The sequence below is a fragment of the Alosa sapidissima genome, chromosome 12, assembly GCF_018492685.1.
Source record: "Alosa sapidissima isolate fAloSap1 chromosome 12, fAloSap1.pri, whole genome shotgun sequence".
Classification (NCBI taxonomy): domain Eukaryota; kingdom Metazoa; phylum Chordata; class Actinopteri; order Clupeiformes; family Clupeidae; genus Alosa; species Alosa sapidissima.
In genome coordinates, this window is record NC_055968.1 from 20,957,357 (window position 1) to 20,979,276 (window position 21,920).

The 21,920-nt window shown below is 42.9% G+C and overlaps 2 protein-coding genes across 2 annotated transcripts; one reads left to right on the forward strand and one right to left on the reverse strand.

Annotated features, from left to right (window-relative positions):
* Positions 1-8,908: 8,908 nt before the first annotated feature.
* fam78bb (family with sequence similarity 78 member Bb) lies at positions 8,909-12,439 on the forward strand. The gene is made up of 2 exons (XM_042058127.1): positions 8,909-9,195; positions 10,967-12,439. The coding sequence occupies exons 1-2, from the start codon at positions 8,933-8,935 to the stop codon at positions 11,487-11,489; spliced, it is 786 nt and encodes a 261-aa protein (XP_041914061.1). The 5' UTR covers positions 8,909-8,932; the 3' UTR covers positions 11,490-12,439.
* Positions 12,440-12,946: 507 nt separating this feature from the next.
* slc35a3a (solute carrier family 35 member A3a) lies at positions 12,947-21,090 on the reverse strand. Its single transcript, XM_042057566.1, has 8 exons — positions 20,606-21,090; positions 19,666-19,908; positions 18,210-18,364; positions 16,990-17,112; positions 16,589-16,763; positions 15,340-15,458; positions 14,060-14,193; positions 12,947-13,946 (listed from the first exon to the last, which is right to left on the reverse strand). The coding sequence occupies exons 2-8, from the start codon at positions 19,853-19,855 to the stop codon at positions 13,856-13,858; spliced, it is 987 nt and encodes a 328-aa protein (XP_041913500.1). The 5' UTR covers positions 19,856-19,908; positions 20,606-21,090; the 3' UTR covers positions 12,947-13,855.
* Positions 21,091-21,920: the final 830 nt, after the last annotated feature.

The following is a 21,920-nucleotide window of genomic DNA, read 5'->3' on the forward strand; positions in this document are numbered from 1 at the left end:
TTCTTCCTCACTCACAGGGACACATACACACACATACATAAAATGGATTACACAAGCATTCATTCTCTCTTACATGGGCACACACATCTACATGTACATAACTTCTCTTCCTCGAGCAAAGCTCTGAACTTGTTAACTGCATGAGGATGCTTTTGCTTCTATATTGCCACAGTCGTGTTATGTCAGACTCTCCAAGGATCCAGGTAATTTGGTAATTTAGTCCAGTATTTCAGTCCCTTGTCACAAAACCTTCTCATTGGAACTTTGACTTGCCTAACTGGATAATGGTGTTTTGAGTTGAAATGTTCATGTCCTGATGTTGCACTGATATTATGTTGGTGTGAGTGTATGTGTGTGTTATTGTATGGTATTGGTTTATAAGGTAGGTAGGTATGTGTGTGTGTGTGTGTGTGTGTGACTCTCTGGACGTTTAATCTATTCTCCTGGATGGCGTCTGCTGTGTCAGCCCCAGAGCTCCTCCAGTGACCTTGAGGAAACCCCTGGTGACAGGCGTGAGCACCTCGAGCCCTCCAGGCCTTAAGTCATGCATGACTGAGAGAAGAGCTTTCTCTTCCAGAGACAGTCCCTTGTGTTTCAGTCAATCAGACAACATCCTTTCACAAAACCACAGTTTAACATGAACAAACCCCGTGTGTGTGTGTGTGTGTGTGTGTGTGTGTGTGTGTGTGTGTGTGTGTGTGTGTGTGTGTGCGTGTGTGCGTGAGTATGTGGTTGGTTTGAGTTTGTTTTCACAGAGAAACTGTGATAACATTTCCCATTCATTTCCCAAGTCAGAAAAAGAAATCTAATATTGGTTGGGAAAGAGTTGTGGTTGTTGAAGTCTGGGCCATAAATACAGTTTGGCCGACTCCGCGGCCTGATCTCAGCTGGAGGTATGCTGGGATAATTTGGTGGTCTTTGTCAGCATGCTGTGTAGCGGCAGACTGTTTAGCTCCGTCACTGCCCATTGACAACTCCACTCTATCTCCCATACTCCTCTGGGCTGTTCTCCTGCCAGATCCATTACGTAAGACATTTTTTTTTTTTTTTTGGGACTCCAGGTGTTTGTCTTGTTGCTGCAACTGCACTTCCATTGTTCCCCATGCGTCGGAGAGACAGAGTGGTGGTTTTGGGGGTCGATCGTTCGCCAGCTGCTCTTCCTCCTCCTCACCACCTCCTTTGCTTACTGTGCACCCATGGAGTCAGCAGTGCTGTGCTTCTTAGCACACTATTCTATGCAGCTATCAAATACCAGGACAGCATGAATGGATACGTTGTGCTGCATGTCTGAGGCATTGTGTAGGCCAGATTTATACACCATATTTAGGAGATATGTAAGGGATAATGGCCGCCAAGGTGGAATTAATGGACGAGGCGGAGGCAAAGACCTCCGAAAGAAGAGTTTCCTTCCCCAAGTCTCGTGTCAAAATAGGTAAATCTAATATTCTGTTTGGCAATGTGCCACACGGGTCATTAAGGCCAGTATTACATTGGCGTGCAACTTTTGCCTGCCTGTTCTAAGGAGACCTTAATGACTGGATGCAATGACAGACATGTCTGATCATAGACTGACTACTTGCCAGCACTTTCACTGGTTGAAGACCTTCCCATTCATCACTGTGAATATAGTGTGATTAAGATGTCCATGGAGAACTGTTTCACTTCATAACATTGTGAAGTGCCTTTTTATTCTTAACATCAAAGTGAAAGTGCTTACACCCAAGTATTGCATGATGTTAACAGTGGGTGTTCTCTAAAGAGAAGAGCCAGCATCTTCTCTGAGTTTTCATCAGCATTCATATGCAATCATAACCTAAGCTGAGATGAATAAATTATGCGCTAGCCTGGGTTTCCTCATGCTGCCTTACGTGCGCCATTTAATTCGCCCTGCTAGGCAGCCTGGATTCCATGGACCCGATTTTCACCTCAATGAAGGAACCAATCACAGAACGGAGGGGTGGGGCAGCAAGACGATGACGACACACCGAAGCGGTTATGAGCTACGTACAGATAACCTGACTCTTGCCAGATGAACTTTGTTCCGCCTAGCTCCACTCATCCATCTGGGATCGATCCATTGGAGTGGTGTTTCAGAAGGCTGGGCCTTATCAAAAATCCTTGCATATGATTGGATAAGCCACTTGTCCGTCATCTATTGATGTGCTACTTCAACCACTCACATCGAAGCCAACCCATGACGCTGAGAACAGTCTCACAGTCGCTTCGTCGCTACGCTACGTCACATCTATGAAACTCCCGCCCTGCGTCCTGATTGGCTCTACCATAAAATCTGGTGCCGAAATCACTCTCAACGGAAGCGATCCCAGATGGATGTGAGTGGAGCTAGGCGAGAAATTCATCTGGCAAGAGTCAGGTTAAGGTACAGACGCATTTGATAGACATTCGTAGCGCCCAATAAACGGCTCTGAGCATTCGTAAACGACGTCTCAAATACGAGAAAATGAATGTGTAGTTCCCAGACCCCATCTCAATGAGATGAGGTCTGGTGTTAGCCAGGCTATTCTGCAGGATCAAATATTAATAAAAGATCTAAAATATTGTGAAAACATTTATCGCATATCAATCAACAATATGTGTTTATTTTTATAAAATGGATAAAAATGTTAATTCAAAACTTGACTGTTATTAACAGAGGTCATGGGCCTGCATTTCTTCTCATATTTCCAGCTTTCACAAGACTGCAGACGGAGAGAGGACACCTGGTATTCAGTAAATAACATGCTAATCCTCAGCATTAACCACGGTCCAGTGACAGAATCTTTATTCAATTTAGTGCTGTCCTATTCACCTCTGGTCCCAAAACAAATCGTCCAGATTTCCTTGGTAATGTTATCAACATATAACAGCAACCCGTGACAGTCTGTTCTCACTTATCGGCTACATGATCTCATAAAATGTAAAAACTAGTGCACAAGAAGAGGCTAGCTCCTTTCGGCCATCCCATCTGCCCAAGGTCACTAAGTGTGCAGTGTTCCTGATTCCTGTTTGTTTAGGACACTGTTGAAACGGCTGTGAGTAATGGAGGGAAATGGTCTTGTGTATAGAGGGGGATTCCTAGAGAGTTGTGTGGCCCAGACTACATAGTGACTAAGAACTTCTGGCCGGGATTTTGGAGTGAGTGGGTGGGTGGGTGGAGGGGAGGATGGAGCCATGGAGTGTGTGGGGGTGAGGGGGGAAGGGGGGTATGAGGTGTTGTTCGAGAGTCAAGCAAAACTGGACAAATTTCATATCACACATGAAACTCAGTGTGCTCTTGCTATGCTCTCGGGCATTTCAGCAGCCGATCATCCTGTCCGACAGAGTGACGGAATGACGCAGACGAGGCCTACGGTGGACGTCAGAGTTTCAGCAAGCGCACGGCGCGGAGCGCGGAGAGAGCAGCGAGGGCCCTGGAGGACAAGGGGCCTCTTTCACCCTCTCTGCTCCCCATCTCTCTTTGGAGTGCTGTCTGTCAGCAGACACTTCTCCTTGTCTCTTCTCCCTCCCTGCTCCTCAGCCTCCCGCTCATTACTTTGGGCTCCTGTAGGTCTGTGATCTTCTTCTCCTTTTTATATCCAATTTTATCCTACTCTCCTCATTAATACATACTGTTATGTGACTCTAGTCACATTAAGTCATTAATGGGTCAATTACATATTACCAACAAGATACTCTCATTAAAAAAAGTTCTATTCTAAATCCAGCAGCTCAGTGTTGCACCAGGTTTAAGAAATTCCAATTCCATCTGAAAGTGTAAATTTAAACTTTACTTCCAACTGCATGATGCACTCCACACGCACTGACAGATACATCATGAAAACCAGAGCACTTCTATTTAATGAGCTACGTGCTAATTTTACTCCAGAGCTTCTTGCCAGTGTTTATGAGATTGTGGAGGCTGATATTCTGAGTCCCAGCCAGAGTGTGTTAATCAGGCTGCTGGGTTATCACTTGCGTGCTGCTTATTTGTCAGAGGGCGTCCCTGATCACCTCTGCCATTGCATGGCGTTGAAAGACACCCGGACAAGCAGCAGCTCCCATTTCTTTATCGCATGGAGAGGAGCCGTAATAAGACAGCCTTTTCACAGAGATACCGAGAGGCACGGACCTGTGTGCTCCCAAATCCATACAGAACACATTCCTACACAAATGAATGTGACATCAGCATGTCATGCACATCCACACACAAACCTATGCACTGCGCTGCACAGCGCAGACACACACACACATGCACGCAGATACACACACACACACACACACACTCACACACACAGATATTGGCACACCCCTATGCTGTGGTAGAGAGCCAAGCTTGGCCATTCAGGCTTTATCTCTGTGAAGTTTCATTAAAGCAGAAAAGGTCAAAAGAAAATGTGTTTTCTAACCAGATGAGTGTTACACTCCACACCCCTCAGACAATAGCTCTGTCAGACTCAATTAAAACACATAAGAGCAACAGACTTCATAGAAAAATCAAAACTTAATAGATATATTAAAACTTATTTTGCATTATACCATGTCATGGAAACAACAGATGTCAATACAAACCTATGTATGAAGCCATATTTCCAGTTTAAGCTTTTTGTCAAAGCTGTATCATGTCCCTTAATGCTAAATATAATTTCCCCTCACACCAGACGCTATATAAAAAACTTCACCTATGTGTATTTCTATTTATAAGTACACTTTATGTCCCTGTCTATACGTGTTTATGTGTTAGGTTCCATTATGCACAGTAATTTAGTGTTGATGGCAACAGCTCAACAGTGATTCCTCTGGAAAGCCATGGGACCCACAGTAGCCCAGTGGCAGCTCTGAAACCACGTCTGGAATGCTGGCAGGCAGAAGAGGTGGCGAGTGGAGAGGCTGCACTCACTAATGGGCCTGTCCACACTGGGATTATCGTGTATTTTAACCTACCCATTAACTGCTGCCCAAGACAAATGGGACCAATGTTACACCCCCACATACACACACTCACACACACACCCATCTTTCATTCACCTGTGGCTTAGGATAGTCCACAGGGAGGGTCTCTAGCTGTGTACTGGACGTCCCCTTCCCCCCATTCTCCCTCTCCATTGTCCTGCTCAGGTCGAGCCCAGCTCAGACAGGTGGGATCAGCTCCTTATTATGTCCCTGAAGTCTTAGGCACACAAATGGACAGTAGACCACACGCCAAAGTCTTCCTTTTGAAAAGAGCAGACGCCCACTCTGCACACACAGCCCCGGATCCCTCGATTAGCCAGGATAACAACTATAGCAGTTTCAGTCTGTTGCCATCGTGAGGGTTCATCCCACAAGCCTATAACATTACTTAATAATCTAAGTGTAATGGCATTAACGACTCAATTTCAAAGTCTATATTTTAATGAACAATTATTTCTTTCATAGAACTTGTTATTGAAATACTGTTTATAACAGGCACTATGATTTCTAATATATCAGTAACATCTGATTGTATTTAATTAAATAATTTATGTCACTCTTAATAACTTCATTGCCTAATATTCTCTCAGTAAGACAAAGCTTGTCTTTTGGATTGTGATTGCAACAGACCGGGAGGCATTTGATGTGGTAGATCACTATTCATCTAAAAACTTGACCACCACCTACTGGACACAGTTGTCAAATGCACTCAGAAATGTTGCAGAGTACTGTTGCTACCCAGTCTCAGAATCTAGCCTTATTTTAGTCTCATGAATTATGTTACTTTATTTCACGCATCACCTCCTATTAAGGTATAAAATGGTATTGCACTAATTTGTTAATTTCATGGAATTATTTAACTGAATGTCATCTTTCAATCACTCCAAACCAAGATTTGGATTTCATGGATTAAACGCTGTATGCTGGGTTCCTGGAACTTGAAATACCTAAAGACACCCTTCTTTTACGCTAGTTCCTGATTGGGATAGCATGGAATTTACCTGAACCAACAGTTGACACTGAGATTGGTTAAGATGGTTATCCTAGAACAGTTTAAGGGAGTAGACAATCCTTTGAAGATACCAATGATACAGAAAGACTATACATTTTAAATGAACAGATTTGGTCAGGTTACCATTCACTCTCACAAGAAGAGAATACAGATTAATTTAACAGAAACTGTTTTTGAAAAGTCTTCACTGTAATCTGTGTGGCCACTGATCACATCATCTCTCTAAACAGACCTACAATGCCAGTATCCTCAAACACTAATGTAAAGCAGGTTAATGAAATCAGAGGAATGAATGAATATGTCTAATATATCTCCAGTTCAAATTACCGAGAGACTAATCACAAAGATAAATATATTCCAGGAATCTGTCATAACACTCTGCTTAGCACAAATATGAAGTACATTCACTGAGTGTGGAGATTGACCAGTTGAACAGACTGATGTTGAACTCGAGGGAACTCACTGCCCTCCTCGTCATCGTGTCCATCAGCGCTGCAGTCAGAGAGAAAGGCATTTGTGACTTCCAATCTGCCAACACAAGTCCATCCCCAAAAGGTTGTCTTGGTTACGTGAAAAGCCATCAATTAAGGAGCAAAATTTCTCCTGGTCCATCTGCATGGTCTCATTGCCTAGCAACAGCACAGAGAGTGTGGATTCATGCAAGGCTGCCTGGGTGTGCGGGAATGTGTTCTCCAACAGCCATTAGATGAATGACAAATGACCAGTCTTCCCACCGAAGGTCATTTACAAAATGTTCATGAGGAGAGCACCTTTTTGCAAACAACCTGAGGTCAATGGCTGAAATGACATTTCTTCCACCTGTTATCCAGACATGAGTAGGTTTCTTAAATGTAGAGCCTTCAATCCCTTCATCCATGAAACATGTAGTTACTATCTGATTGACTAATATGATAGCCTTATATCTGAAAAGAAGCTATATGGCTTATTTTAATTAAGCTACTACTTTGAATAGTCTATCTTTGTTCGAGCCAAAATGATGGCGGGTGTCTATGTTCTGTGATCACTAGAGCAAAGACAGAGCCGGTAACAGTGTTCCTCTTAAGGGAAGAGCATGGAAGTGATGCTGGTGGTTTGACTGCCCCTGTTGTTTATGTCTGTTGAAATGCAGGTACATGCAGTGAATATCAAATACGGTCCACTGCACAGCAATGGTGACCGTGCCTATGTATCAGACGCTTGTAATCAGACCCCACTTGTGTCAGTAGTCAGCAAAGGAGGATTCATTTCTGAGCTATAAACAGTACTGCAACATATACCTGTGTTCAAAGTGACACATTTATCTCTGCATCTGGTTAATGATCATATATCTTGGTCCAAATATACTCAAGAACAGAGAGACATCCTGAACTCTTCTGCCAGGGCTAATCTTAACATGAAACACAGAGGAACTTGGGATTGTGATTCACAGCAATTTACTGCATCAACTTCATAAAGTATGGGAAGCCTCATCAACTCTGCAGAAATTGTGGCCGGCCTTTTTTTATAGCTTCTGCATTGTTCATCGATTGAAATGATGTCAGGTTTAAACAGTGCCTGAGGGACACATCTGAGAATGGGATAAGGAATGGCTGCAAACGCCGACTGAAAGCGCCTGTAATGCTGTTGAATGCAAATTTCAGCGATAATGAAAACCAGAAACAAAACAGACTATAACTGTTATTCGTGTGTCACCGATATGTTCAGCAAGATCTGAAGTCGAATAGACATCCCTCTGTCAGAACAATTCACTGCTATGTTATCGAGTTGGAAAAGTGGCACGTTTTGATAGCCTACAGATGAAGACCGACTGCGCTGTTCTTAAAGCCATGAAGCCTTTTCGCCAGTGTAAAACAAATTCACATTCTTGTCATGACACCAAGTGATTAAGTAGGCCTAATGAAACACAGGCTACTAATTCCATCTGTTGTGTATGACAAGTAGTTCTATATGGATTGTAACTGAGGACAAATCCAAATCACTAACAGTTCACACTCCCACACGTTTCATTCCCCCGCCCTTCAGCTCACTGAGCATCATCAGCACCATGAGAAACTGAACAGCGACAGCATTGTCACCAGGGAGGCAGTGCACCGAGGCTATATATTTGTGACCCAAAACGACTGTCCTTCGAAGATATAGCCAACGTTAAAATGCAACGAGTCTTCAGATTCAGGACTTGGAAGCACAAGCTGAGGATATGTCATTGTATTCGTATCTGGACGTGTCGACTGTGTGAAGCGGCTGAGCTCCAGGAAAACATTTGATAAACAGGAGCAGGAGATCTCCTTTAGGCTTCGCTCTCATGTAGCTTATGTCCAGAGATATCTCGTTTTGTTTTGTTTCCCGATAGATGTAGCAAAATCGCCGGTTTTCTGTGCCGAAGAAAGGGTGGACACAGTAGTCTAACCTCCGCCGAATCAACAAGCATCACGACCGTCGCAAGTAGCCTAAAAGGAAGCGACCCGCCACACCTGACTCGCCTGATTCCCCGCTAAGATAGTGACATGACAGCACGCGCCAGGAAGAAGAGGATAGAGCGAGAAGATATCTGCAAAAGGACACGCAAATGTTTTGAGGAGGGTAACCAAGTGAACGAGGATATTCGAGTCCGGGGAGCCGTCTGCTGCGGCGAGAGGCTATCACAGAGCGCAGTGCAGCACAGGCGTGGAGACATCGGTGGGCAACTGAGAATAGCGTTTTGTCAACCACAAAAACCTGATCAATATCTCCCTCTTCAATGAAAAAAATAAGCGCACCGGTATACATAGCTTGTTTCTTCACTATCCTATTCGCAAGTCAAAATACTGCAGAAAAATGCAAAACAAAGAGGATATATGTGAATATAAACTGAGCAGGTAATAAGCAAATTCCATTGGATGAATGAACTTGTGTTGTCAATTGGATGGAAAGTGGTCAGGATTGATGTGTATTTTGCCAAACTCGAAAGCTGTTCAGTCCTGGTCTGTTCCCTTGGCTCTCTCGCTTGTAGCCATGGGTTGCATCCAAAGCATCGCCTGTAAGTCTCGTATCAAACGCGAGAATATAGTTGTCTATGATGTTTTGGCAACCATAGACCACACTCCGACAGTGATTGAGGAGAACTCTCCTATAGTGCTGCGCTACAAAACGCCGTATTTCAAGGCCTCAGCTCGGGTTGTGATGCCTCCGATCCCCAGGAACGAGACCTGGGTTGTTGGTTGGATTCAAGCGTGCACACAGATGGAATTTTACAACACTTATGGGGACATTGGCATGTAAGTGTCCATCACGGTCATTCACCCTGTCGTTATTCAGTTACATTATTATTTAGACTTTAGTTTCTCAGCTAAATGTTAGACTATGCAGCCCCACAGCAGATCAGAGACCATCTCAGGTGGCCTAACTTGTGCGGTTACAAGGTACATGGATACTGATATGCAGCCAGAAATGGTTTGGGTTTGCAGAAATGTGTGTGTGTGTGTGTGTGTGTGTGTGTGTGTGTGTGTGTGTGTGTGTGTGCGTGCGCGCATAACTAAGTGGGCTCAAGTGGTTTTGTCCTAATCACTCACTTTGCTGTTCTTTCACTCAAACACCCACTAATTGATTTTTACACACAGGCGAAGCCATTGGATAAAAATAGAAGGTCTGACGACAGGAGGCAAATTCTTGAATGTTTTGGCGGCCTTTGCCACAATGATTAAGAAAAGATAGAGAGAGGGGAACACACTGACGTACTCCTACGCTCCAACTTCTGGCTGCATGGACAGAATCCCAGTGGGGGGAGGGAAAGAATATAGATAGAACAAAATCACACTCACACACACTCTGACGAGAGCCGTTAAGCGCAAGCTGCTCTGATGATACCTCAGGGGGTGTTGTTCGTTCTGGAGGTGGAGACATATGCATAGGGGTATTTAATCCAATCTGGGGTGCGGGCGAACAGTCTGGAGAACCGAGGGACCGAGGGACAGATGGCGCTCAGATAAAGAGGTCCACTCAACCACCAGGGTCACAGTTGAAGATACAGATTGAGCTCTCGTGGCACTGATGAAACCCAAAGACCTGTTGAGGTAATGTTTGGGCCAAATCAACATATCAGTGTAATAACATGTATATTGTGCTGCTTAAAGTCACAAACAATATGCTTTATCTAAAAATAGATGGTGTGAAAAGAAATGTCCAATCAGACCTGCTCAGCAAATCACCTATAGTTATTGTAGGCTATTTGACAAATTTACTAGAATGGCAATATGAGTTAACTTTGTACTGCTCTGGTTAAAGTCTACAATCTTGTAAAAAAATATCCTTCAATAATCTAAACACAATGAAAATACAGTAGCCTATCTATTCCCAGATGACCCTGGGCAGATTTGTGTGATCCATGCACTGTTTTGTAATTATATCTGTACACCTGAACAAAGACTTGATAGAATCAGGCTCATAGATGTTGGGAACTCTTGAGCATATCTTTAACAGGGTTCACTGAGAAACTTCACATAAGGGCTCACTTAGAAACTTCACATAAGGGCAACAACTAACAATTATTATTTTAACAGTTGATTAATCTGTCACTTATTTTCTGAATTAATTGATTATTTGGTCTACACCATGTCAGAAATGGTGAAAAATATCAGTAGGCCTATTTCCCAAAGCCCAACATGACACCATTAAATACTTGTTCCGTCCACATGTCAAAGATATTCAGTTTTAACCAGTTGTAAACCAGAACACATTCAAGGTGGAATCAGATTGAAAACCTACTCATGGATTAAACATTACCAAAATAGTTGGCTATTGTTTTAATGGATAACTACATCGATTAATTGTTGCAGCCTAGGCCTACAGCAATCTGTGCTGCAACGTGCAGTTAAAACTTAACTGATTAACATAGTTAGATTGGTATGTAGGGTAGGCCCATTCTACCTTTCACTATACCCACGCTTTATTGGAATGTCCTTCAGGACATTAAGAGTCTGGCACGTAATTGCATGTAGGCCTATTCTGTTATTTTTCGTCTTTACAATGAATGTTCTTCCTCCTCAAAAGGTCTAGCTGGGAGCTTCCCGAGCTGCGTGAAGGTCTGGTGCGAGCCATCAGCGACTCAGACGGCGTCAGCTACCCTTGGTACGGCAACACCACAGAGACAGTGACGCTAGCCGGTCCCACAGCCAAACCATCGCGCTTCACCGTCAGCATGAACGACAACTTCTACCCCAGCGTGACCTGGGCCGTGCCCGTAAGTGACAGCAACGTGCCGCTGCTCACGCACATCAAGCGGGACCAGAGCTTCACCACCTGGCTAGTGGCGCTCAATGCCGGCACCCGCGAGAAAATCCTGCTACAGACTATCAAGTGGCGTATGAGGGTGGACATTACTGTTGACCCCTCCAAGCCCCTGGGCTCTCGGGCGCGTCTCATAGGCCGGCCACATCAGGACCAACCACGGGTCCTCACCCGGATGGAGCCCATCCCGCCTAACGCCATGGGCCGGCCGAATGCAAACGACGCTCAGGTGCTGATGTGGAGACCGAAGAGAGGGCCGCCACTGGTGGTGATACCCTCCAAATGAACCGCGGGAGGTGGGATAAAACCAGGAAGAGCCTTGAAAAGAGACCTTTTTTGACTTGGGAGGCCAGGCGACAGAGGGCAACTGCCTTAAATCCACACTACTGCCTTCAAACCTTACAGGCCACCTGGGTACTAGTGACATTCAAAATAGGACCACTGCCTTAAAATCTCTTCCTGGGAGCCCAAAGTGCTCTTGAACTGCACACGCTGATTGTGAGTGGACATAATTGACTGCCTTGCACAAATGTGGCTAAATGTGGGATAGCATTCAAATCAACTTGGCCACTGCTGCAAGGCAGTCAGCACACAGAGAATAATTGGCCAGTAAAGATCGATTGGGATAGCGTCATGCTATTAAATTTGATGATGGTTAGATCATAATGGGATAGACTTATTTTAAATCAGATTGCCACTGGGTCAAAGACATACTTCTAGTATTCAAAAAGACATCCAGGAAAAAAGGCCTGTTTATCCCTGAACATATATTCTCAAGATACCACATACAGCATTTGAAAGATGTTTTAGGCTTTGAAGTCCACAGGTAGCTAGTGGAAGGCAGCTATTCTGGCGCTTACATATGATCTCACCTGGGAGGTGCACATGACTGAGGAAGGGGAAGTAAGGTGCACTGAGAGAAAGGGAATAGTCCCCTCACTCCTTATTATTGAGCTGGCTGCAGACAAGCCAAAAGACACACACAGAGACACACACACACACAAACACATCTTGGTGTCAACCATCAGGATTACTTATCATTCAAACCTGCACAATAAAACAAAGGGGGAAATGTATGTATCAGTCATTTCTATACGGTTGGAGATTTACACAGAGCAGATGTCGGATTGTGTGTGTGTATGAACAGTCCCTTGAAGTACATGTATCAAAGCAGTTGGGTTTCAGGCACCTCAAACCTCCTTTAAAAAAATGGATGTTGGGATAAATGTTTTTTTTTTTTTTGCAAACTAGCCACAAACAAGACAAAAAAAAAACGTCTCGCATGTATAAGGCAGGCTTGTGCAAAATTCCAGAATTGAATTGAAACTGGCTCTTAAATTCTTTTAAAGGCTCTTTAATATATATATATATATATATATATATATATATATATATATATATATATATATATATATATATATATATATTTTATTACACACTAAATTCCAATTCAATTCAATTCTTGAATTTCACTTGCATTCCAATTGAGGTAGCAAACAGGAAGCAGAATTGCAATTCGAATTGTGCACAACCCTGGTATGAGGTAGCTGCCAAACATGTGAAGACCCTGGTGGTGAAGCAGCAGCCTGGAATAGTGACAGAACAAAGCACTGAGAACGTAACTTGGCCTATCCTGGGGCATCAATTTAAAAGAAATGGTATCAAAATCTTGAATGGCCTTCACACAACATTTTTGCATGCATGCAGTGTTTCTGAGGTAATAAAAGGACAAAGCGACTCAGATATTGTCATTATTGCAAGTGCTTCTCTGAACACTGCACAAATATATTTCTCCCATGTCTCCCATGATTTACAGTATTTACATTCCATTTCGAATAAACATTAAAAAAAAAAAAAAGAAAAAACACAGAAACCAAGACATACTGAAATTGACCTGCTTGAATCAATCAACTTCAATCTTCACGTAAAGTCGGCCTGCATAAGGTGCATTCAGTAACTGAGGATGTGAAAGATGATAGTGTTTCTGAGTGCGATTGTAGCATTTTTAGGGTAGACCTTTTCATCAGTACACTCCTTCATTCACCTAGGTTTTACCATCCATTTGATTACAACTGGTAAAGCCTTCTGTGATTCTTGGAAGGTCATAATGACCAAATCCTGGACAGAACTGAAAATAATCTCAAATCAATATATAATCCCTTGTGCGCCTCCAAAACATGATTATCTCATTTAAAATGTTTTTTTAAAAAAAAACAGCCCCTAGCCCTCATATGTTTAGTTTGAAATCTGAACCGGTCAGTTTCCCTATGTGGTCTGGATATGTATGAGAGGTGGTTCTAAGTAAATCTGGAGAATCTCTCAGAGAAAATCATTGGCTTATGGCTTCCCTAGTACGTGTTGGGTGAGAGAGAGAGCACAACTCGAACGATAAGAGAAAGCCAAGCTGATCATCTTTCAGTCCTCAACATGGACTCCCGCAAAAGGGCAGCCATGTAGCTGACCCATTGCCTCTACACAAGGACACAGACCGGTGTGGTGTCTCTTGTGTGTGTGGTGATATGCCGCAGATATGCCTCAGATGTGCCTCCTTTGATAAAGTCCTCCTCCTCCCCACGATCCTTTGGTGCTCTCGCTTGTACCTCCTTCAAATCATCACCTCAGGAGCTGGTCCTTTGGTTTTCCTGCCCTCTCTCAAGCCCGGCTTGGGTTTGTGGAGGGCTTGCCCTCATAGCCATAAAGGAAGGTGGCCACAATGACCAGCACTGCTCCTATGAAGAAGACACTAGAAAGAAAAATGACAAGATGTCAAGATGTAAGTGTTAGTTTTTCTGGATAGGAAACAAAGGTCTCATTTAGTGTGTGTGTGGGTGTGTGCGTCTGTGTGTGGCAAGGCACCTGGTGGGCACAAAGTCTTCAAGCCAGAAGTAGGAGATGAGTGTGGAGAGGATGATGGAGAGCGATGTGGCAAATCCCTTTAAGATGTTGTCCGCATATTTGATTACAGCAGCTATTACCAGTCCACCAAGAGCCTTAATATAGAAAGCAGTTAAGACATTTACAAACTTGGAAAAACAGGGTGCCCCAGCAAGGCAGCCAAATGCTCCAGATGTACTTTAGAAGTTTAATGGACAAATAATATGATGCGTTAATCCTTTGGAAGTGTGATTAAAACTTTGTCTCTCTGGCAGACAGTAATGCTATACTACATCATGGGCATTTCCCACTGGACAGACATACTCTTCCAGGGAGCTATTCTCTTTTTCTTCTTGCCTTTATTAAGATAGGACAGCGAAGAGTGACAGGAATTGAGTAGGAGCGAGAGCGAGATGGAGAGGGATTGGGAAATGACCACAGGTCAGACTGAGACCTGGGTCCCCCTGGGACACTTGGACCCGAATGTAGTACGGACACAGCAACCACTGGCACCACAGCTCCCCCAGTGTGCTATTCTTATATGATAAGACCTCTAGAATACTGCACTCTGTTTGGTCGATTGAGGCACATTAAATGTTTCCGATTACTACTTTGTTTTGAAAGTAGCAGGGTAACCAAAAGGTGAAATGGGCCAGCTAGTCGTTATTGCAAAATAAATCCACAAAATGGTTACCTTGGTATGGTTATGGTTTGTTTTACTATAATTGTTTACCATTAGGTTTGCATTAGTGTGTAGCTGAAATACGGGAACCTGAAACTGTTACTAGGGTGTACATAAAACTATTCACCCGCTATCTGGAAACTGCTAAGGCATAACAAAGATAACACTAGAGTACATTTACATATCAAATACGATAATCAGTTAATGGACTTTCAATCACCACAACCGTTAAAGATCCCCCATGAACAGAAGCCAGTGTTTGACCTCAGCTGGATCTCAACTGTAGGTTTGCTTGACCCCCTTTCCACTTCTGGGCCATATTTAAACTGAAGACCTCTCCAGTGGTCAAGGCTGAAACTCAAAACCCTGGCGCTAGCTCACAGATCTTTACATTTGGTTACGACAGTTACAAACTTTATAATTCAAGCAAGCTACAGAGCAATTCATTGAAAAGAAACAGAAAGCAAACTAGGTTCTGAACCTCACAAAGCAGATCCATTAGGCCAATAATAAGTGGTTTTCTTTAACATTAACAAGGGGACAAGATGAATTCCTGAACTGCTGGATGAGGTACACTTACCTGAAGAGCGACCACAACACAAGTGAGACTGTTATAGCCCTGGAACATTCCATGCTCCCTCACCCGATCTCCATCATACGCAAACATGCCAATCACACCGAAAACCAGGCCAAACATCCCTACAGAAGGCGAAAGTAGCTATTGTTATATCCAATGCAACCAATGACACAACACAAGCATGGAAACACTCCCACACTAAGTTTTTTGAACTGTAAATGAAGGGACACGAACAGAAAGTGAGTGAGAAAATGGAAGACTAAATGATACGAAGGGAATTTTTTTAAGAGGCCCAGAGCTCGAGGGAGAAATTCAAATAGCTGCAAAGTCAATATCGAGAGGCAAACATGGAGCTCTCGCTGGTTTCTCAATGAATATCTCACACACAGTGAGAGCGAGTGAGAGAGAAGGAGAGAGACCCAGCTCCAGTTCACACGCGGATATGAATCATGGCAGGTTTATCACAGTTCACACGTTCAGGTTTAAAAATAAACGCGAGATGAAGATACATCCTGGTGAAAGGACGAGCAGAGGAACAGAACACAAGCAGAGTTCTCTCCTTCTATGTTCTACCTTCACACGGAACACAGAGGTGCGCTGACTGAATCAACATGTGAGTCAGTCACAAATAAGCTGTCAGGCAGATCATAATAGCTTACCAGGTCTGACCGACACAACGCTGTTATTGGATAATGGAGACGACTGACGAGTAAATAAATGACAATGCCCAACAGGGCTTGACAAATGATGAGCATAAAAGAATCTGACAGGCGATGCAAAGAATAGTACTCGGTTGTTTCAAGTAAAGGTCTCACTGTGCAGTACGCGTAGAAGCGAGAAGGGGAGTATAAATAGGGGCAAAACAAATGATGCGTTGTGAGTAAATCCTGTGCCTAGTATTTAAAAGCACAGGGGCGTGTTGCGCATGCAAACCAGAATGCAGTCTGTCAAGACAGAGGAGAATGGTGGGTGTACGTATGGGAAACAGTTCAGACAAAAGATGATAAATAGTTAGAAAAAGCTTATGATATGAAACAAATGAAGAAAAGCAAGGCTGAGATATGCATGAGTTAAGCCATCATTTTATACACTTACATGTTAAGGTTTGGATTGGTTGTTGCCAATTATTTTCATTTAAAACATTATTTCTCAGCAATATGACTTGTTTTGTTTTTATAAAGTACAGCTGCAATTGTCAACATAATGTCACTTTTTTACAAAACGGACAAGAGTGACCTCAAACACTACTGACCAAGCTGGATGTTCCTGACCCAGACACTCTGCTTGGTCTCCTTGAGGATCTTCTCGAAGTAGACGCCGGCGAAGCCGCTGGAGCAGCAGGCCACCAGCACGGCCACCAGCCCCACCACCTGGGAGCCCGAGCTCAACGGCTCCTTCTCCGGGGACGAGGGCGAGTCAGAGGGCCACTGTGGTCACACACACACACAGGGAAGACAGAAGACAAGCAAACACACAAACAGAGGCATGCATTAGTGCACACAAACAGGAAGCAATACACCTACAACCATCTGCAAACAGACAAAATGTATTTTTGCACCTAGGCATCTATACACTTATTGCCATCTCTGCATGACTGGTTTACTCAATGACTGATATACTAGCTAACATAGGCTTAACATAAAGACAACTGACCTGTACCAGCGCCACACCGCCCATGAGGATGAGCAGAGACAACCACTGGTACACCCCCAGCTTCCTGCCCAGCATGGACACGGAGAACAGGGCCGTGGTCAGGATCTTCAGCTGGTACGTCACCTGATCAGGCGAGAGGAGAGGAGACGTCAGGGGAAGGAGATGAGGAGATGAGTCAGTTCATGGTAGGGCTTTCTAGAAATGTCCTTGTTCAATTCACCAGTCACCGTTGTGGCAAATATCTCATGGTATACTAGTCCCTCAGTGGGCTTTTGGTCTTGAGGGCACAGAGATCAATTTGGTTCTCTGAATTGGAAATGTGTAGCATGTGCATTTTCTATTCAGGGAAAGAATGCTGTAGAATCTTAACCTCCCTGAAGTGAAAAACTTATTTAGAATTTAATTCACACTAGACCGTTTCATCCGGACCCGAGGTTATGTTTTGACCAATGGTTCAGTGATTTTTGCTAATGTGAACGCAGTTTACCAAACCAGGGTCCGCTAGAAAACAAGGGTCTGGGGTACCTTTCATTAGAACTCTGGTACAGTTTGAATGCTATCTGTTCCAAAAGCAGGAAATAAACTGCCGTTTTTGCGACGTTGCCAATCGATATTGGTAAAAAGAAGCTAGTGTTTATGACATAAACGGACCAAAATGCGCAAACAATAATGTAATGTGAACAGACCAGCTGGGTCAGGGCTAGGGGGAGTAATCGCACTCGGGTACGGTCAAGTTAAACAGACCCAGTGTGAATGCGCCTTTAGAGTCTGAGGTACTGAAACAACAATACATACATACATACAAAATGTACATACAGCCAAGAAAAATAGGTACCATTCAGGTACTACAAGAAGAAGACATGTCAATAGCCTACACAGCCTCACCCATGCCTTTGGGCTTCGCAAAATACCGGTTTGGACAGTTTTCCTACAATTGCTACATACATTCACTTATTTTAATCTCCACCTGAGAGGGGTGCTCTTAGTGATATATTATGTGTATTAGTGTAGATTATGAACAGAGTTTCCCTGATTTAAGTTCTGTAGATTTTTTTTTTATCCCTTTCTAATGGTCTGTTACCTGGTGACACGTTCTGTGTTCCTTTACCGTGGTATAGATGAACTTGTGGTAGGGCTACACAGTAACTTTTACGAAGTCCTCGATCCATGTGATGGTTCAATAAAGGGGGTTTTAAATGTTTAACGTCTGAGGGCCGCACCTGATAAGTGGCTGCATCCAGGTTGGAGAGAGCGACGTACAGTAGGTTGTTCTGTAACGTGTAGATTCCAGAGGGAATGGCCAGCTTCAAGGTCTCCACAGGTTTGTGTACAATCTCCTGTCTCAGCATACTGTTCAGGGCACGGACACTGTAACCTGACACAGACAGACGATGACATTTGCTGTATGAGTGATAGGTAGGCCAAGGCAGCATTATGAGATGATATGGGGATATGTCAACACCAGTCTACTGATGTTTGATGATAATATCTAGGTTTGTTTTAAAGCTAATGTTAATGTATGCTATATACAGTGAGGCTAAGCACTTGATTTTCCAAAACTACAAAACATTTAACACCACTTTAAGTCTAAACCTCACTACTGCCGTACTGCTGTCTTGTGCACATATCTTGTAAAATATAACACAGTTGTGAGTATCTGTCTGTTTGTGAGTTGTTAGGCCTAATTTGTACGTTACACTGGATAAAATTGCCTGCCAAATGAACAGATATGAAATGTGAAGGTCATCACTTACGCCATTACACAGCAAAAATCTAAATATCAACTTATTGTATCTGTTTATGTCTACTCCATACAACAACTCAACTGAGAAGTAAACAAGCAGTTCTCCATCATTCCAACAACACATGGAAAAAACATGGAAGTTTATCATGCAACAACAGCGTACCAATCATAAGGGTTAAACACTGTTGACTCTCCTTATCTCTTGTCTCCCTTTAAACATCATCTCCCCATCTCAGTGATCTGAAATATAAGCTCTCTCCTCTGCAACCAGCCATCTGTAATTCGGTGCTATAACATTCACCTTTACTGCATCCTTGCTGTTGCAGGATCTTGCAGTTGGGGTTCTGACGTTGTGGCCACCCACACCAAAGTCAACATGCAGGGCCTTGTGCACTGTTCAATGTTCATGCTCTTCTCCCAACTGACTGAATGGCACTAATCCTGCAATATTAGGGCATTCGGCAGTCTAGTTTTACTGAGCAGTCTCTGCCTTCTATCTACTCCGCAGGAGAACTTATGAACTCTGCACACACTTGTCCTCTTGCCTCATAATTAAATATACCAAGGCAGATTTCCAGTACTCAAAGAGAACAATATATTATTCCTACTAGAGCAGGGACATCCCTGCTCCATCTTCAAAAAAACTCCTGAAGACTCAGCTCTTCAGAGAATATCTCCTCTCGTAGCACTACTTACAACTAGCCTTGCTAATTCTACCACTTATCACCTGACTAGAACTGACACTTGAATATATAAAAACAGCACTCACTGATGCACTAACTTGTTCTTTTTTACTCTACCTTTTAAATTGTTTTAATTTATTTTGTAAAATGGTTACTTAATGTAAGTCACTTTGGCTAAAATGCATCAGCCAAATGTAATGTAATGTAATGTAATGTAACATATCCGGATGCTGAAAACATCAAACTCACTGTGCTCTTTGAAGACCAGCATGACACATGCAAGAATTTTCAACAGTTCAGCAGTCACCACCGCAGAGGAGGCCAGGTATCTTGGACCATCTCCTTGTAGAGTGCGAGAGTAGCGCATGGTCAGCACCAGAGATGTGGTCTGGAACACCAGCACACCTAGAGACAGGTACTTCAGGTGGGTGGAAGCCATGGCACAAGGTCACAATTGTTCCACTAGCAGTATTTTACTAGAGGGATGGTCGACTGCAGACAGAAGATAAAAAACAAAGAGTTAACAGGGCATTTGCATTTTTAAATTACATCATTGACTATCTTAGAGTGAAAGGGTTGTAAGACCATTAATACTGAGTGACAGAGGCTATCTTTCAGACCGGCTAATAAAGATAAAAAGGCTGATGATATTGATAGTACGTTAATAAACGACATGATAAAGAAGTAATGTCAGTATCAAACGTGTGGGCGTATATAACATTGACAGTTAGTCTTATTCGACACCTAAACGTAAACTCTTCTGACCAACAACGTGTTGTGGCGACTCCAGGGATTTATTCCCCCCCGGAATTGCATTGCATTCACCCTAGCTACCTTACTTTCCCACTATTAGCCACGTCATTATTTTTAGTGAATGGCATTCGCTATCAAGGATCAACACAACAGTCAACAGGTGCTGTACAACACAAACTTACACTGACATTTATTTATCAAAAAAGTCAACCTGCAAGACAAAAAATAAAAGTGACTGACTTAAATTGCTGCCAAAGAACAAATATCTAGCCATCATGGATCTAAGCTCGTAAACAATACTATCGATAGCACTGGTTAACACCAATCAGGTTACAATTAATTTGCCAACTCCTCACTTTAAGTTATAGATGCTAGCTATGATATTTTCTGGCTTGTGTACACCTGTACAAGCTGGTGGCCAATACCACATACTCACCAAAGTCGATGAAAACTGGTGCAAGGATCCGGAAGATATGCCAAATACAAAGTTGTCGCTAGCTATCAGCAGCGAACGTTTCCTGTCGTTTATACAAACAATCGTCCATTCATTCTCACAGTCCTTACAAAAGCCTTCTCCGCGACAGCTTGGTCTTCCTACACCTTACACTTAAACTGAAAACAGGTTTTGCAAGTGACTTAAGTGTCACCAAATATTTCAGCTAACGTTGGATAACGTTAACTGGAGCTAGGCAAGTTAGCCAGGGCCAGGCAACTAAAACACACATTAAATCAATGCGCCCTCTTCATCGCAACCTTCGAACGAGCTTCAACAATTCTGTCTGAAATGCATACCATGTAATGGCCATTTATTTGACTATGACAGCACTAATACATCTCTTCAGAAATATGTTGGAACTTCAGACAAATCTCCAACTGTGGAACTTCCTGATTTTACACCGAATGCGAACCGCCGCATTCAAAACGAATAAGTTGTACATTGATGTACGACTACCGCCCACTACTGCTTTGGCGTTCAAAAGATTCGCGAAAGGTTGAGTCTCGCGAGTCTCCTTAGGGAAAATATGAATGTGTCTGCTAGTCGCGAGTCATTCAGTTCATTTTACCTCGCTTCTTAGCCTACATGGAGTTGCAATCTGGCATTTTTAGATAAAAAGTGCAATTAGCAGATCAAATTAGGCCTAGGCTATCTCAATTTTCTGACTTGATATCTCAAATGTAAACTTTTGATATGTTAACGTTTAATCTCAATATTCAGACATTTCAAAATTAATATGTCCAAATATTGACATAGGCCTATCTCAAAGTTTTGATATAGGGTAGTAGGCCTATCTCCAAATGTATATATTTTTATTTCAAAATTCCAGAGCAGTCTGTTATGATTTTACATATAGAAATTTAGGCTACTATATGATAAAAGCAGAATACCTTAGTCAAAAAATAATACCCATGTAACATGAGTGCACATTATTGCTGTCGTGCAAACTTAACTTTGAAACATTACTTTAATTTCCATTTTAACAGAAGAATATCTCAGTCAGGGTAATATCCACAAACTGTTGTAAACATATGTACATTGTTGCTGCGCAAATTTACATTTTGGCAACTATCTTTCAGCGTAAATGTCATATAATGAGATGGAAGCGCGCTATACGCGGAACACAGCAAGTCCATTCTTGGTTTAATTGTGGAGACGGCCACACGGAGATCATCCTCCACAAACGGCGTCAGTACGTCCATCGCGGCCTTCAATAGCTGTGGATATTCCCTCTCGACTGAAATCCAGAACTCAA